Source organism: Empidonax traillii, unplaced genomic scaffold (genome assembly GCF_003031625.1).
Source record: "Empidonax traillii isolate 1590-97213 ecotype Southwest subspecies unplaced genomic scaffold, ASM303162v1 scaffold474:size1423191, whole genome shotgun sequence".
Taxonomy (NCBI): domain Eukaryota; kingdom Metazoa; phylum Chordata; class Aves; order Passeriformes; family Tyrannidae; genus Empidonax; species Empidonax traillii.
Window position 1 is genome coordinate 1309419 of NW_020955667.1, and position 15778 is coordinate 1325196.

The 15778-nt window shown below is 51.5% G+C and overlaps 1 protein-coding gene across 3 annotated transcripts; it reads left to right on the forward strand.

Moving 5' to 3' along the window:
- Window positions 1-3048: 3048 nt before the first annotated feature.
- On the forward strand, window positions 3049-9499 carry RGS16 (regulator of G protein signaling 16). 3 transcript variants are annotated; one of them, XM_027895909.1, is made up of 5 exons: window positions 3049-3237; window positions 4456-4551; window positions 5218-5279; window positions 6573-6739; window positions 7071-9499. In XM_027895909.1, the coding sequence occupies exons 1-5, from the start codon at window positions 3158-3160 to the stop codon at window positions 7269-7271; spliced, it is 606 nt and encodes a 201-aa protein (XP_027751710.1). In that variant the 5' UTR covers window positions 3049-3157; the 3' UTR covers window positions 7272-9499. The 3 variants fall into 3 exon arrangements, with proteins under 3 accessions (XP_027751710.1, XP_027751711.1, XP_027751712.1); XM_027895910.1 differs by lacking the exon at window positions 3049-3237 and adding an exon at window positions 3807-3895; XM_027895911.1 differs by lacking the exons at window positions 3049-3237; window positions 4456-4551 and adding an exon at window positions 4728-5064.
- The last annotated feature ends 6279 nt before the right edge of the window (window positions 9500-15778 follow it).

Here is a 15778-nt window from a genome sequence, read left to right on the forward strand (position 1 = left end):
GGGAGGACATTCCTGGAACAGCCCAATCTCTCTTCTGTGCCTGGGCTGAGACCTGCACATGTAGTTCTGGCACTGCCACGTCCCAGAGCCATGCCCTGCTTCAAGCACCCCAGCGTGGGACCTCCACTGCGAGCGTGGCGTTTCCTACGGCTTTGTGCACCTTCTGGCTGAGCCACGGTGGTGCCCCAAAAGACACAGCCTTTGACTTTTCCCCTCCCACTGAGGTTTTACAGGGCTCTCTCTCTCCCCCGCGGGAACTTGCAGGCACCGAGCTCCCACCACAGGTGGTTCCTCACCTCTGCCTTGCCATCAGCTTTGCCCACCTGAGCTGAGAGCTTCAAAAGCTGCTACAAGGGGCAAGGTAAAACCACACACACACACTTGTTCGACACACTTTATGGGGAAAAAGCAGTGGGGACACATGGACTGAAGCAAAGCAGAGTTTTGGCAGGCTGTAATCTCAAGGCAGAGATGTGCACAGTTTCTCCTCTCTGGCTCACATCCCCCATGCTCCTTTCCCATCGCTGTCGGTGCCATCCTGGCTGTGGTTTTGCCACGGAGTTACGTTTCCCTGGCTGCTTCAAGCAACAGGTGGCTCCCAGTGCAGTGGCTCTGCTGGGCATCATGGAGTTGCTGCCAGAAATCATCTGTCCTGTGTGTCTGTAACATGTGTGCAGCCTCCTGGAGGTTTTCTTCTGGCATAACCCGCTTTGAGGATGCCTCAAACACCAGGGAGAGTTACCAGAGCATCCTGTGACCGTGCAGATCTGCAGGTGGGACAAATGGGCTGCAGTTCTAAAGAGGAAAAGGACAGAGATGAAGTCCTGCTTAACACCAGGTTAATTAACCTAGTTAAGACCCTGGTGTTGTTCTATCTCACCTAAAATGATGAGATAGAACAACACCAGGGCATCGCTGAGCACTGCATCTGTGTGGAAAACCAGGGAGGAGACAGAGATGCAGGTGATGAAGGAGAAGGGACACTGCCATCCCAAACCCACAGCTACTGGCCACCTGCTGCAGCTGGGAGGTGAGTGCCAACGTGCTTTAGCAGGGGGTTGGACTGGATGATCTCTAGAGGCCTCTTCCAACTTGAGCATTGTGTGATTCTGAGAAATACCTGGGTGTGACCCCCCTCCTGTGGGTACGAGGAGCCCCTGCCTGTGTGAGCATGGCGCTGCCACTGCGACAACAGCGCTCCCAGTGTGGTGGTGAACTGGGATGGAGCACCAGGCTGAGGTAGCCAAGCGCTTCCCAAACTTGCAGTAGGTCAAGTGAAGTCCACTCTGTGGGCATGCACAGACCTTCTTGGTGTCTATAGAGGCAACCTTACAGCCCTCTGGCCTCTCCTCTTCTCCTTCTTTCCTTAAATCCACAGCAAGGATCACAGCCCTAATCATGGTTTTAAGGCAGAGAGAAGGCATGAATAAGAGCTTTGTGTAGCTCCAATCGTTTATCTGTAGCTGAATATCTGCTAAGCAAGAAGGCTTAAATTTGATTATTTGAGGGGAAAAAAGACCTAAGTAGAGCTATTGGAAAAGAGGCTGTTCTTGCTTCAAAGCCAAGACAGGAGCTAAAAATGTGTGCTCACTCATTAGTCCTGATGCATCTTTCATGGCTCGCTTTGGGCAAAATAATTCTGTGTTTTTTTCTAAGTGGTGGGAGAAAGACAAGACTCCCCTTTACAGCTCAAGGGAGAGGTGAGGTGCCTAGTGCTCCTTTGAAAGTTTTCCATACTGAAGTCCTCCTACTCGGGCTCCCTGAAGGCAGCTTGAGAGGAGCCTTTCTTCCCAGCACAGGGCCAAGATGGTTTCATGCTGCCATTCTCCTGGCACAGCTCATCTCCCTTGGGAAAGATGCTCTGGCAGTGGTGCTCTGCGTGACGAATGCAGGCAGCAAGGGTAGGAGACAACCTGAGCTCTGAAAAAACGTCTGTGATGGCTGTGGAGCTTGAAACAGCGGGGACCAAGCGGGGAGGAAGGGAAAGGAGGAGTGGAAGTGGCAGCTCTTGCCCTTGTCCTGTGACAGCTGGGGAGGGGGGGGTTAAAGTTGCTCCCTACACTGTGGTGAGCTCCCTTCCAAGAGCCACTGTGTTGGGGGAATTTCAGGTCTCTGGAATCCTGTGTGAGCCTGACTTTGGCACGGGGGACCTGTTGTGGCTGGCTGTTGTGGACCTCTCTGTTTGTGGCACCAGACCTTGGGGGTTGCTGGTGTGCAGTGTGTGACACTGGTTTAACCCTTTCTCTCCATATTTCTGTTTTGCTGGTTCAGTCCTTCCCCTCCAGCTTCCAACCTCTCCCCTGCTTTTAGTCTCCTTTCCATCTTCAGATCTCTTCAGTATCCACCTTTATCATATACTTTCCCTGGCTTTGTTCAGACTTCTTTGATGTGCATCCCCTCCTCTTCCCTTCTCCCACCATCCACCCAGCAGAGAATTTGTAATGAAGAAGTGCAACTTCAGCCAACTTGTAGGGACAGGCATCGATCCTTACGTATTCCAGCTGTGGACTGGCCGTGCAATTTGCAGGGAATTGGAAACAGCACACCCTTCTGCTCTGTGTGTACTGCATTGCCTCAGGAAGGGCAAACCCTCCTACCCTCGGGATGCTGCAAATCAGCCTGACTATGCTGAGGACTGACATCCCCTGCTTAAACCACTCGGGAAAAGCCTGCTGCTGCGATGGAAGTGCTGTGAGGATTGGAAGTCCTCGGGCAGCAGGAGGGAGCTGACGACTTGCTGCGCACTGCAGCGTCTGTCCTGTCCTGTCCCTCTTGCTCTCCTCACCCGCGTTCCCACCCGCCACCGGTTACTCAGCAGGCTCCACACGTCGGTGGAAACAAGCCTGTTTTTTCCTGTTATCGAGGAAGCAGCTATGACTGTGATGGTCAAGGACAAGCTTGGGCCTCCCACACCCCCCCCCCTCCCCTAACAGCACACACTAACTTACCTAAGCTGTTATCTTCACGGGCGCTGCTAGAGCAGCTTTTGGTTGGCTGGAGGCTGGAGCGATGCGGGGTCCCCCTCCCAGCTCTCCCGCCTCCCACCCGATATAAAGCACAGCTCCTCGCCGCTTTTCCAGCCGACAGCACACGACCGTGGGCGCAGGTGGTGCTGCAGCCACCTGTTGCACACCCCTGCCATCGCTGCAAGGACCGGATGAGTTGCTGGATGCCTGGTTGCCCAGCTCTCAGCATGTGCCGGGGGTTAGCCTCGCTCCCCATCACTTGCCTGGAAAGGTAAGGAGCTTCGCCACGCTGCAGTTCTGGGATGCAGAGGGTTAGCTGGAAAAGGTGCACCTGGACCAGCCTCTGCTGCTGTGGCTGTGATGTTTCGGTAGAAACTGGGGTGCAGGCTGCAAGGAAACACTCAGCGAAGTGATTTGTTTTTGGCTGCACCCGTTCTGCTCCCCAGGAGGGGAACGCAGAGGTAAAACATGCGGAGGGAGAGGAGGCTGCACAGGGCTGCCCGGTGTCCGGGTGTACAAACACACCAGGCTTTCTCTGGCTCCATCTCCGCAGAACTTGCTTCAAGTTGACAGCAGCAGGAGTATTTTTGTCAACACGGTTGAACTGTTAAGTGACATGTTGCTTCTCCTGCCAAACACGGCTACAGAGCCCCACGCTGCCGGCTTGACATTTAAGCACTTATTTTTGTATGGGCGCCTGGGGATGCCGGAATGAGCTGCAGCGCGCAAATAGCAGCGGGGCCACACGATGCCTCGGGGAGACCCTGGGGAGAGACCCGATTCTCCTGCCGTGTTGCCGCAAAGATTTCCCAGCAGGGAGGTGCCTCCATGCCCTCGCCGCAGAGCTGCGGTGACAGGCAGTAGCATCCCAGCCTCTGGCACAGGAGCATCGGTGCTGCTGCCGGGCTCGCGGGCTCTGAAGGCATGGGGTAGGTGGATGATGCCACTGGGGAGCACAGCCCTCTCCATGGCGTGGTGACAGGCTCCTGGTGACTCAGGGGCACTACAAAAAGAAAGCCGGGTAGCAGCAGCCTGGCAGCAGGGACACGCTCCCGCTCCGCCGAGCAGAAAGCAATCGCTATGGTTTGGGAGACCGTGTAGTCCTGCCGGGAGAGCGAGATGGGAAAAGGAGCCAGGTTAGTTGCGGGGGCTGCTGGGGCTCCAGCTGAGCACTCAGCAGCTGCTCTGCTACCTGCCCCAAAGGAAAAAGCTGGTCGAGCTTTGTATTTCATGAGGCTCTTCTATCTGGGAAGCGAGCGGGAGAAAACAGTCCCGCAGGCTTAATGCGCTGCTGAATGTGGTTGCCAGGAAGCAGACAAAGCAACTGGGGAAGCATTTATTTCATCCATCAGAAAGCAAGGAGGAGGCTGAAGCTGGGGAGCGAGGGTTGCCCCCACCAAGCCCGTGGGCTGCAGCCCCTCTGAGGTGAGGGGGTGGCGGCAGCAGTCCAAAGGTCCAGCAAGCCCACCTCTCCCCTTTTCCTTTCCAGAGCCAAGGATCTGAAGACCCGCTTAGGGATCCTGCTTCATAAACCGGGGCTGGGACATGGGACCTCCGGCAAGCTGCAGCTGGGCTCCAGGCAGAGGTAAGCCAAGCAGCGCCATGTCCCAGGTTCAGCCCGGGACAGGTCCCCACGGACCAGGCTGTCCCGAGGGATGCTCCTGCCCATCTGCGCAGCAGAGAGCAGAGAGCGCAGCTCCCCCTCCCCATAGTCCCACCCAGGCAGGCCGGGAAGGCGGATCACTTCCCAGCTCCCCTGGTTATAAAATCAGCCGGGGGAACTGATGCTCTGGCATTAGGCACAGAGAGCAGGGCCTTAGCAATAGGCAAGAAACCGGGGGGCTCCCACAGTTCCTGGTGTCTCAGACCAGTGCCTGGGATCCCTGGGGAATGCAGGCAGCATTAAAAACAAGATACTAAATATTGCTGCTGAGGGCTGGGTATCTTCTTGCAGAGGAGGCTCTGCTGGGCTTGTACCAGCAGAAAAAGGCTCTTCTGAGCATTCTTTAGAGAACCTCCTGGTCAGCACTATGGAGCTGAGGTCTGGTGAGCCGTCAGGGACAGTAAAAGAGAGGGAGAAAGGAAAGAGAGCCCACAGGTAATGGATACTGGCCTCTCGCTTTGGTTTCTTGCTGGGTGCTGCTGCCTGCCTTCTTGCACTGTCTCCCGTTAATGGAGCCACACAACTGAAGCACTCCCATCCTTCACAGCTGGATAGCAAGCCTTATATTCTTTTGGTTTTTTTTTCCAGAGACTCCTCACAAGAGGTACTGGAATGGAGGGAGTCCTTCGACCAGCTCCTGAAGAGCAAAAGTGAGTAGCATTTTGTTTTCTTTTCTTGGTGTGAGCATGCAGCACAAAATACAGCTCCCAGTGAGCCGTATGCTTGAAGTGAGCATCCCAGGAAATCTCATCTCCTCCTCAGATGAGATGGTTTAGGATTTAGAAAGAGGTCCCTTTCCTGCCCAGACAGAGCTGATGCATGGGGCTCAGAGACTGGCTAGGGAAGCTGTACCCTTTTCCTCTGTCTGGGTGCTTCTGGGTGGCACAAGTGCTGTCTCACAATGCCTTGCTGCTGCCTCGGGACAGGAGCATCCCATGTGGAGCAGTCTGTCAGGGAATGTCACGGCATTCCCGGACCATCCCTTTCTCCACACTCGGGAGAAGGCAGAGTATCTACTCGCAGTGTCCTCCTTTGCACAGCGATGCAGCCGCCTCCCCACAGGCTTTCTCAGAAAACTGCATTGCTGCCCTCTGTCTGTCTGTCCTGTGCCTCCGGTGATGGCTCTCCCACGGGGAGAAGGAATTCAGCTGCTTTACTGAGTTGCCAGAGCCATTTTGCCCTCCAGTATTAGTTGTATGTATGTGATGCACAGGACTCCTGTGAGGTGCTGTCTCCCTCTCCTCCATGCAGACATCACCCCCTGACCCAGAGAGGGGACCTCTTTTTGAGGTCCCCCATGTAATTCCACCCTTACAGCAGGCACACAGTGGCAGAAGTGCCAAACTGTAATACAAAAGTAGTTGTCTACCTTAAAAGCTATTCCACAGCAAGACAAAGTCCTTCCACAGCAACAGTTTGGGGCTAGGCATATATTTTTTTTTTTCCCAGTCTTCATCACATGCTGTGATGGCTAACGAGCATCTCCGGCTTTGTAACTTAATACATCCTCCCAGCACGGCTCTGAAATCCTTGCTGCAATTACTCTCCCATCCTCAGCATCTTGTCCCCCCGAGATCTCAGCTGAGAAATAAAAACAAAGGGCTGGTTCCTGCAGATGCACCGATGCGTCAGCGGATTTCTCCTTAGGTAGAATTAGCTCTTTTCCGAAGCTGTAAAGAAAATACTCTGAAGCTTCATTACAGAAAGGTCAGATAAATGCAACCAGAGGATTACTTGTCTGTGGGAAAGGATTTTATTGGAGTCTAGAGGCCAATTAGCAGTGTCTCAGAGGGTGGAATTTGCCCAGAGGGAAAGGAAATCTGCGGATGTCATGATCTGTGCTCCCAGGACGATGCGCGCAGGGAAACGCTGTGTCTGGTGGTGGTCCTCCTCTTCCTCCCTGCCTTCTGCCCCATTAACTGCTCTTCTCTCCCCCTCCCCAGGTGGGGTGAATGCTTTCCACACCTTTCTGAAGACAGAGTTCAGCGAGGAGAACCTCGACTTCTGGTTGGCATGTGAGGACTTCAAAAAGACCCGCTCAAAAACCAAGCTGGCCTCCAAAGCCAACAGGATCTTCGAGGAGTTTGTCCAAAGTGAGGCACCCAGGGAGGTGAGAGCATTTTCTGCCTCTGTATTGTGGAAACAAATAGGGGAGGAAAGGAATAAAACATCCTGGTGGATTTTATTAAAGCACTCTCATCTCGGTGGGAAGATGAGATCTTACTCATGAGAGCTTTCATCTCTAACATCATGTGGTCTATCACCATTGAATCATTAATGCTGGAACAGACCTCTAAGGTCACTGCGTGCAGCCATGAAGGGATAGGAAGTCTTGTAAGAATCTTAACTCTTGCACAAAAATGCAGAAGACAGGGTTTTTACCCCCCCACAGGAGGGGAGTTAATGCTGAGCTAATGTTTGTGGATGCTGCTTCCTTGCAGGTGAATATCGACCACGAAACCAGGGAGATCACCCGCAAGAACCTGTCGGGTGCCACCTCTGCTTGCTTCAACGAAGCCCAGGCCAAGACCCGCACTTTGATGGAGAAGGACTCCTACCCCCGCTTCCTGAAATCTGCCTCCTACCAGGACATGACCAAGCAGGCCACCAGCCGTGGCACCAGTAAGAGGTCGCACACCTGACCCGAGCCCGAAACCACTGCGGGGGGACGAGCCGGGGGACCAGGCGGAGGCTGGGACACAGTTTGCAGGGTCTGACGTCTGCACGGCGGGGTTTCAGCTGAAGCTCTGGAATTTCAGCAGGATCCCCGGGACCTCAAGTGCTTCCCGCTGCCCACTGAGCCACCGGGAAGAGCAGTCCTCCCTCCCTGGAGAAATGGAGCATGTGGGAACCTGGTACCTCCCCTTGCAGCTCAACCAGAGACCTGCACCTCTGCAGAGACTGAAAGAAATCGGATTTGAGTTGCGAGTCCTGGAAAACGAGATCGGATTCCCCTGAACATCCACAACCGGAGAGCTCCCACCTGCTCCCAGGACCCTGCCTCTGACCTGCAGCAGCAGCCACTGGCTGTGGGGCCAGCACAGGAGGAGGCTGCCATTCCCTCATGCAGAGCTTTTCTTATGAGGGAATGGCCAGAATGAAAGCCCAAAGACTACATGGCATTTGCAGCTGAAGGGATCCTGCATCTGCCTTCTCCTGATCCCGAGATCCTTCTGCTGTTTCCTATGCATGCTCTGCATCAAAGCTTTACACCTCCTTCCAGTGCAGTGATGTTTTTATCCCTTGCTTGAGCTCAATGACCTTTAGATTGCACAGAATCTTAGGTCACATGTATAACTTTTTATTACTATTATTGTTATTTATTTTATCATTATTGTTATTATTATATATATATATATTTATTAGAAGAGCACTGCTGAAAGCATACACGCAGCCCTTGCTCCGAGGAGCTTGTGAATTAAATTATTTTAGCTACTGTAGCACTTAGCATTTGTCCCACCTTTTCTGTATAATAATTTGATGTGACCAGACAGATCTGTAACGCGATCATGGAGCAAGGTATGCCCATAGCAGCAAGAAGAGCTGATACAGGAGTCTCAGGAGGCAGGTTTTCCATCAGCTCAGAGGACCATGGATGGCAGTACAAGGGTGCTTTGCAGTCCGTGTTTTTCCTTTCTCCCTTTAAGATGTGGATGGCAGCTTGTCCTAGAGGAGAACAGTGATGTAAGAAAGGCACTTTGGTGAGTGACCCTATGGAAAATGTAATTTTCACACATGGGAGAGAAAACTTGGGCTTTGCCCTGATTTATAATTGGGCTTGGTATTCCCTGGGCTGGTGAAACCAGTCTGCAGCCATAGCACTTTACCAGAAACCTGTGGTGTGAGCGAGACAGCAACACATGCCGTGAATTCAGTGTCTTGGAGGGGCATCAGGATACACTATCAGCTCAGACTTGGGGGGAAGCTCTTCTGAAAGTTCCTCTCAGCAGGAATCTCTGGGTCCTGCAGCCACCTGGAAAGGTGTGGATCCCATCTGGCAGCGATGGTATCAGAAGCTGTGCTGGTGGATGATGGGGATTCCACCAGTGTCCTGTGCTGGCTGATGGGGAACGTGCCACCAGCACAATTTCCTGCTTAGAGAGCCTGGGGCTGCTTCACATGGCTCCATTTATCCCTAAAACCCAAACCTGGATGTCCTCACCCACTGGTACTCACCTCTTGCCAAGGGAAGTGTCTTTTGACCCCTGCCCCAGCCACAGCTGGAGCACAGGGTCACTCTGGCTTCTCGCAGCTGTTTGAGCAGAACAAGGGACTGAGGACCAATCTGGGGACGTTATTCTATGAGTCCTCTTCCACTGTCCCCATTCTGGTCCTATCTCTGAGCCTCAGTAGGTCCCAACTCCATTTACAGGGAGATATTGGCTGCTTTCTTATTTCTTATTTATTTTTACAACTGGAACCACCTTCACTGTGTTATTGAAGCGAACGATGCACAATGGTCTGTTTTCATTGCTAAAATGATTTTGTCACTATAAAACAAAATGTAAAGACCATGAGAGCATGGGTTGGATTTTTTTTTTTCTTTTGCGTGTGGGCTTTCAATTAAATTTTACATTCTTATTTTGGACGCTTTGCAAAGCCCACAAACCTGCTTGTGTTGGGTCACTCAAGGGGCATTTCCAGCCACATTAAAAGTGGCAATGTCAGGAGCAGAAAAGGAAGGGGGAAGATTTGTGAAGAGTAAAGCTTTTTTGGTATTTGGCTTCTTGAAGAAAACCAAACAGTTCACAGCAAGAATGAAAGTAGGAGTTAAGTTTCGAATATAGACATTGCAGGGAGGGGAGCATCTGAGTGTAGCTTGAAGATGTTAATGCTCTGAATAAAAACCCAATCAAAGCATGGTTTTTAAGCTAACTTCTTTCTATTTATTGCGTGTTTTTTTGAAGCCAAAATTAACTGGCCTGCGTCAGCAGAGGAGAGCATGTGGGGACTGCTGAGGAGGAGCTGGAATCACAGGAGCCTGTATGTTCCAAGGTGTTACTGTGAACACAAGGCACCCTCTGCCATTAAAATGCCTTTTACAAGCACCTGCAGCTATAACAGAACATTATGTCCCTTCTAATACAGCCAGGCAGGATCCAAGGATCACCACTGATTGTAAAATACATCGATGGTGCTCCATCCCTCTTCCCTGCTTATCCAGAAGAAGGCAGGTTGAACTTCTCCTTGTCTTTCATTCCCTTTTTAATTAAGCATGGCCTTGTCTTACAAGCCAGGTGATTTGGAATCACAGCAGTCTGCATGTTCAGCTGATCTTTGTGCATATCAGAGGGAAGAAATTAGCTGAAAGGTGCCCAGGAAGTGCTTAAATTATTTGTCTAGAAAGAGAGCAGTGAAGCAGTCTAGAAGCAGCTAGAAACAAAAAAATAGTGCTGCTGATTTGTTTTTGTAACTGCAGCTTCTAAATGAAAAATTTGAAAACTTTGTCTTGCAGACCTTGAAGCTAATTTAACACTGATTCTCCATTAAAAATATTTAAGTAAGCCAACAACAGCAACCAAAAAAAAAAAAAAAAGGAAGAAAAACATAAAATCTTTTTGAGCTTTCTTTAGAAGAAAATTTATGCCCATTTTTGATGCATCATGCATGGCTCAAGCTGAGCCTCAGCCTTGGTGGTAGCACTCAGACCCCACTGCTGATTCTAGAGAATCCCACTTGAAGCACAGTTTTGTCTTTACAAGCCTGAGATGCTGCCCAGAGACACAATTCCGTCACTAAAAGCAAGCCTGCATCCAGCGCATCTTCCACAATTGCTTCTGGAAGCAAAGCCTTAATGCCTTGGGGGGGAATAAAAGACTCCAACCCACAAAACCACGTTCAGAAAGAGGAGCCAAAGCTTCCCATGACTGCCTTCAGGCACGGCTGGCAGCGATCCCTTCCAATAAACCACGGCCAAAGTTTCCCAGGGAGGAGGCCGCGTTCGGAAGCAGCAGAGAAGATCTGAGCTCCGGGGAGGGGATGTGGGGGATGGTGCTGGCCTCCCCGCCCCGCGGTGTGAACGCATACTTGCTCCAGGGCCAGGTTTCCATGAGCCAGGATGGCGGGGTGGATTTATTTGGTGGAAAAAACCCACCCGTTTCCCTCTGCCCTGGGACCCAGTGTGTTCCCAGCAGCTGCTCGGTAGGGTGGCATCGTCACTCAGGGGGTCCCCGCTGTGGTGGGACCAAGCAGCTTCGGGGTGGCCTTAGGACACGGACACAGGTGCACAGGTGACCCCATAAAGACATCTATGTAGGCAGGTGGATGTGCAGATACAAGTGTATGGATGCTGAGCCTTCGTTTTCCATGGATACACGTGTGACAACATACAGATGCAGGCAAACTCCCGTTTGCACTCGCGTACAGCCATGATTTATTTATTTATTTTTTTATTTTTTTTATTTTTTTTAGAACAAAGGCCGCAAAGAAATGCTACGCTATTTAAGGATGTGTTTGAAGGAAGCTCAGCAGCAAAAGGGGTGCACTGAACCATTTCAAACACGGCAAATGCCTTACCCCGCGTTCCGCAGCGCTCTGACAGCCCCCGGGCCAGCTGACAGGGAGGGAGCAGCTGTATGGCACTGCTTCCCACTCGGCAGCTTCCACTTCAAGGCCTTTGCCTGAATAAAGTGCCAGAAATCACAGCTGATGTGTTTCCATACGGCTCACTCTCCCTCCCAAGCAGCTAAATGCCAAGGTTGCCAATCCGCTCCAGCTGTGTACAAGGATCCTTATCCCTGGGGTACGTCGGGATCTGAGAAAAAACTTAAAGCTGATTTTCATGCTTTCTGATGCTGCTGGGGCACTGAGGGTAGTGTTGGGGTCTGCAGCCACCCTGCCCCCCTGGGGTTGGGTTGCCTGACCCGGAGGGCAGCTTGGACATGGTGCAGCTACAACCTGGGCTTGGCCCGGGGTGGGGGGAAGATGGGGATGAGAAACAGCTGGGAGGAACAGTGCTGGGGAACCGCCTCCACTGCTTTTAAGCTCAGGTGCCCAATCTGGCTCCTTTTCTGACCCACCCTGGCTGATCTGGGATGTTTCCAAGGGACCTGCTCTACTCTCCTTGCCCAGGAGCTGGGATGCACCTCTCTGCTTGGTGAGGTCCCCGTCCCCCTCGCTGTTGCCCTCACCTCTCCATCCCTGTTGCATATGCTGCTCTTTTCCCATTTTTTGCGGTGATGAGGATTGAGCAGCAGCCTAAAAATTAGTAAATGCAGTAATAAGTGTAAAAATACTCCATGGTAGATTTGGGGGACTTGGCAGTGCTTACCTCGATGATCTTGGAGGTCTTTTCAAACCTATATGGCTCTATGAAATGTGGTTGATGCTCCTATATGGATAGCATTGCCTATGTTTAAACTGCATCATTCTGTGGACTATTTTCCAGAGCTGTGGACTATTTTCCAGAGCTGTGGACTGTTTTCCAGAGCTGTGTTCCAGCATGGAGAGTCACATCAGCATGGCCAAGCATATAAACCCTGGGATATTCCCTTTTGGAAATATAATAAGAAAGCACGGGAAGGGAACAGGAAGAAAAAAACCTCATCTTACTATTCATAGCTCCTTTAAAAATTATTTTGCCTTTGGCAGGCAGTTTTTGTTGCCCCATTTTGCTTCATGTTTATTTGTGGCTGGTGGCCAGGACACGGATTCCCGGAGATGTTATCTCAGGGGAAGGGTTGCAAAAATGGGTGCAAGTCCATCAGGATGGAAGAAAAGGAAGGTTTGCTTAACTGTGCCCTTGATTTCCCTGCTGACTGTGTCTCTGTAGCTCATCTCCTGAGGCCCTGTGTTTGTGGGGCCAAATAATGACTCTGCTGGTGTGCAAATAGCACAGGAACTGCATAGTCCAGGGCTACAAGAATAGTTGTGCAGAGGAGCTCTCTAACTCCCATGCTTTAGAAAACCTTTGAGACCCTTATATTCACCATAAACTGCCTGTCACAGGGACTGGGTTTAAGCTTATGACTACGGAAAGCAATTTGGATCAGGGATGAGAGATAAGGAAAGTGTTACCAGCAAATCCTTCTTTGCTGAGGTACAGCCACAGGATCCTTCTGCCACAGCCCTGCTGGTTGCAAACACCTTGTTCTCATTATCCTAGGGTTTGGGTTCCCACCATTCTAGGGTTTTTCATCTTCCCACCATAAGATAATGAAATACTTTAATTAAATCAGCAAGCTGAAGAAGGCTTTGGTACTTGGGTGGGTGGCGTGATATTGTTATGTAGTGTGATGTTGACTTCTTTTGGATGTCTTTTGGATCTGAGCCTGGGATGTGCCTCTGCTTTGCTTGTTTGCCAGCCTGCAAATGGGTAAACACTGGCAGCTACAGCTACAGCTACAGCTCTGGTTAAACTGGGAGTGATTCCTTTTGTGAATTAAAATGAGATCTTGACAGCCTCGAGAGTGATTTGAGATTGTTCCCTGAGTTTTCAGTGTCTTTGTCCCTGGGGAGCTGCGTCAAGGTCTCCTGTGGCAACACAAATGCTGTGAAATTCCATCCAGAGACCATGGGATGTTCCCAAACCTTGTGGATGCACCGCATGCTGTGGGAAGCAGGATGCCCAACACGACAGTAAGGTAGAAAGACGTGACTCTGCACAGGCAGAGTTTTGTGAAAGCTGGTGTGCAGGCGTGAGCCAGCAGTGCAGGCATCCATAAGGATTGGGATATGCACGTAAAACATGTGCATGCTGTATCCATGCAGCCCTTCCAGGTGGGTTTGCTGCATTTTTGCCCTGCATTTGCATCTGGCCGTGTCTCTGTGTACATCTGCAGACCTGCACTTTGTGCATGTACCAAGGCACAGTGGAAAGCCAGGCACGATTTTATTGGCACAGTTTCAGCCCTGTTTCGTGTCTGAACTGAATCTTGCAGCTGGCACAGTTCAGTGAGGGCGGCTGGGGAGGTTGTGTGGGCCCTGCTGAGCTCACCTTACCTCAAGGGGCGGTGGGGGAAACTGAGTGGGATGTCACAGCCTGGGTTCCTTCAGGTATTTTCTTCACATGCTTTGCAGGCAGATGGGAAGGGCTGGAAGACCAGCCTTCTTGGGCAGCACTGTTTGCACAGAACTGGCTCCAAGGAGGAGGGTGCTTGGGCAGTAGGAGCTGCCTGTCAGTGCCATGAAGAAACCATGAATCTGGAGCTCAGTGGCTCCCTGGGTGTAATTTAGCATCATGGCTAGTTTCCTCATGTGGACGGATTCATCAAAAGGTCAGGAAAAGCTTAAAATAATAACCCAAACCATCCCAAACTCCCCCAAACCCCAGCACTGATGCACTGAACGTCTCCGTGCCTTCAGCTCCTGAGCCTCTGCTGAGCAGATATTTGTAAACCAGATCTCTGATGGGACCGTATGGGGAGAGCACTTGGCTCACAACCTCTCTGCTATGTGCTGAAAAAAACGTTGCCAAATACCCTCCCCGAAACCCCAACATCCTTCCCCGTGGGGTTTTAAGGCTCCCAGTGCTTCTCCTTCCTGGGATGGGACAGTTACTGGGAAACAAACGCCACCTGGGGACACTTGCTGGGAAGTAGCAGTGAAGAGCAGCTGCTGAGAAAAGCTGGCTTCAAGGCTTTAAAGGCATTTTAAGCAGAGTCCGGCTTTCTGGATGGGCAGAGGGACCCCTTCTTCGCCGTGACTGGTGGCGTGTGACACCAGGCAGGGCTGTGTGACGTTTCACATCAGCACATCGCAATATGAGAAACTCCCATCTGCGTCAGGAGTCCTGGATCAGAGCAAAGGTCCTTCTGATGGTCCTGAGAACCTTTTAAATACATAACAGAAGTTTGACTATGCAACTGTAGATGAGATGGTAGTAGAGAAAATGCATCCAAGAGAATGCTGACTCCTTTTGTGTCGATATTTTACACTTTTTCCTTTCCTTCCTGCCCTTTTTTTCTTGCTCATCGTGTCTCTCTCATGCCCAGAAAGCAGGAGAACACCAAGATGTGTGCCCAGGTCTCAGCAGTGTGGGGAGCAGGAGTGCTGTGGGGAGCATGGTGGCCTTCTGCCACAGCAGCATTTCTGCTCTTGCATGAGGAGAGGTGAGGCCACGGGCTGGGCTCCTTCAGTCTCTTGTAAAATGCCACATTTCCAGCTTCCTTTGACCTTTGCATCTTCTTCCATCATTCTGCTGTTTCACTAAAGGGCTGTGACTCAGCAGCCTTCAAAGGCATGCCTGAATAAGAGCAATCATTGAATCTGAGGAGGCTGGGACTTATCTCGCTGGGGCAATCTGGCTGTTGGGAAGGATTTCCAGAGAAGGCTCGTGTCCTGCTTTCCAAGAAACTAGAGGTACCAGCAGGCTGGTGTCAAAGAAAAAACGTGATCCATGCACAGCATCTGCAAAGTAGACTGCTCACAGAGACCATGGGAGGAGGAGGGGATACAGGAGACTGGGAGCAGGGCTGGGGAAAACACCATGCTGCCTCTCCCAGGAGGATGGTCAAGTGCCTGGTGAAAGCAGGTCAGGCAGGATGGAAAACCTGTGGCAAGGGCAGCTGGGCAGTATTGCAGCTGGGTGGTGTGTCAGTGTCTGAGGGCACAGCTTGGGGGAGGAGGTATCCTGGGGACTTGGGAGCAGAGCCAGCTGCCAAAACTGTCGGCTGTGCCAGTGGTTCCCACCATCAGTGCCCATCTGGGAGGTGCTGTCTGCTTTTGTCTCATAGAGGAAGGCTTGAAGGCCATGGATGGTGCCCAAGGACATTCTGATTTGGCCCCGCACACGTCACTGCCCTCTTGTCGTGCCTGTGCATTGTGTATCTGCTGTGCCTCTGTCTTCTTCCTCTGCTCCTGCTGGGTGACCCCTGGGATAGCGGGCTCAGCCCAATGTGGTGGGATCAGGTGTTCCCCATCCCAGCACTTGCGTGCTGAGGACATGCTTGTGTGCATAGGGATGCTCTCAGGTCACTGTGGCCCATCTGCTGCGCCGAAAAACAAAACCACGAACAGTCCACAGAAGCGGTGGAGTGCGGATTGCTCTTAGCTGTGGTTTTGCTGTGTTGAGCTTCAGGCACATCTGTGAAGCCTTTGAGGGACTGGGCTCAGCTGGGCTCAGGAGTATTAGTGCAAAGCTCACAAAAATGCAGGAAGCTTTTGGGACTGAAACCTTCTGGGTCAGAGTCAACTTTTACAGCACAAGGAA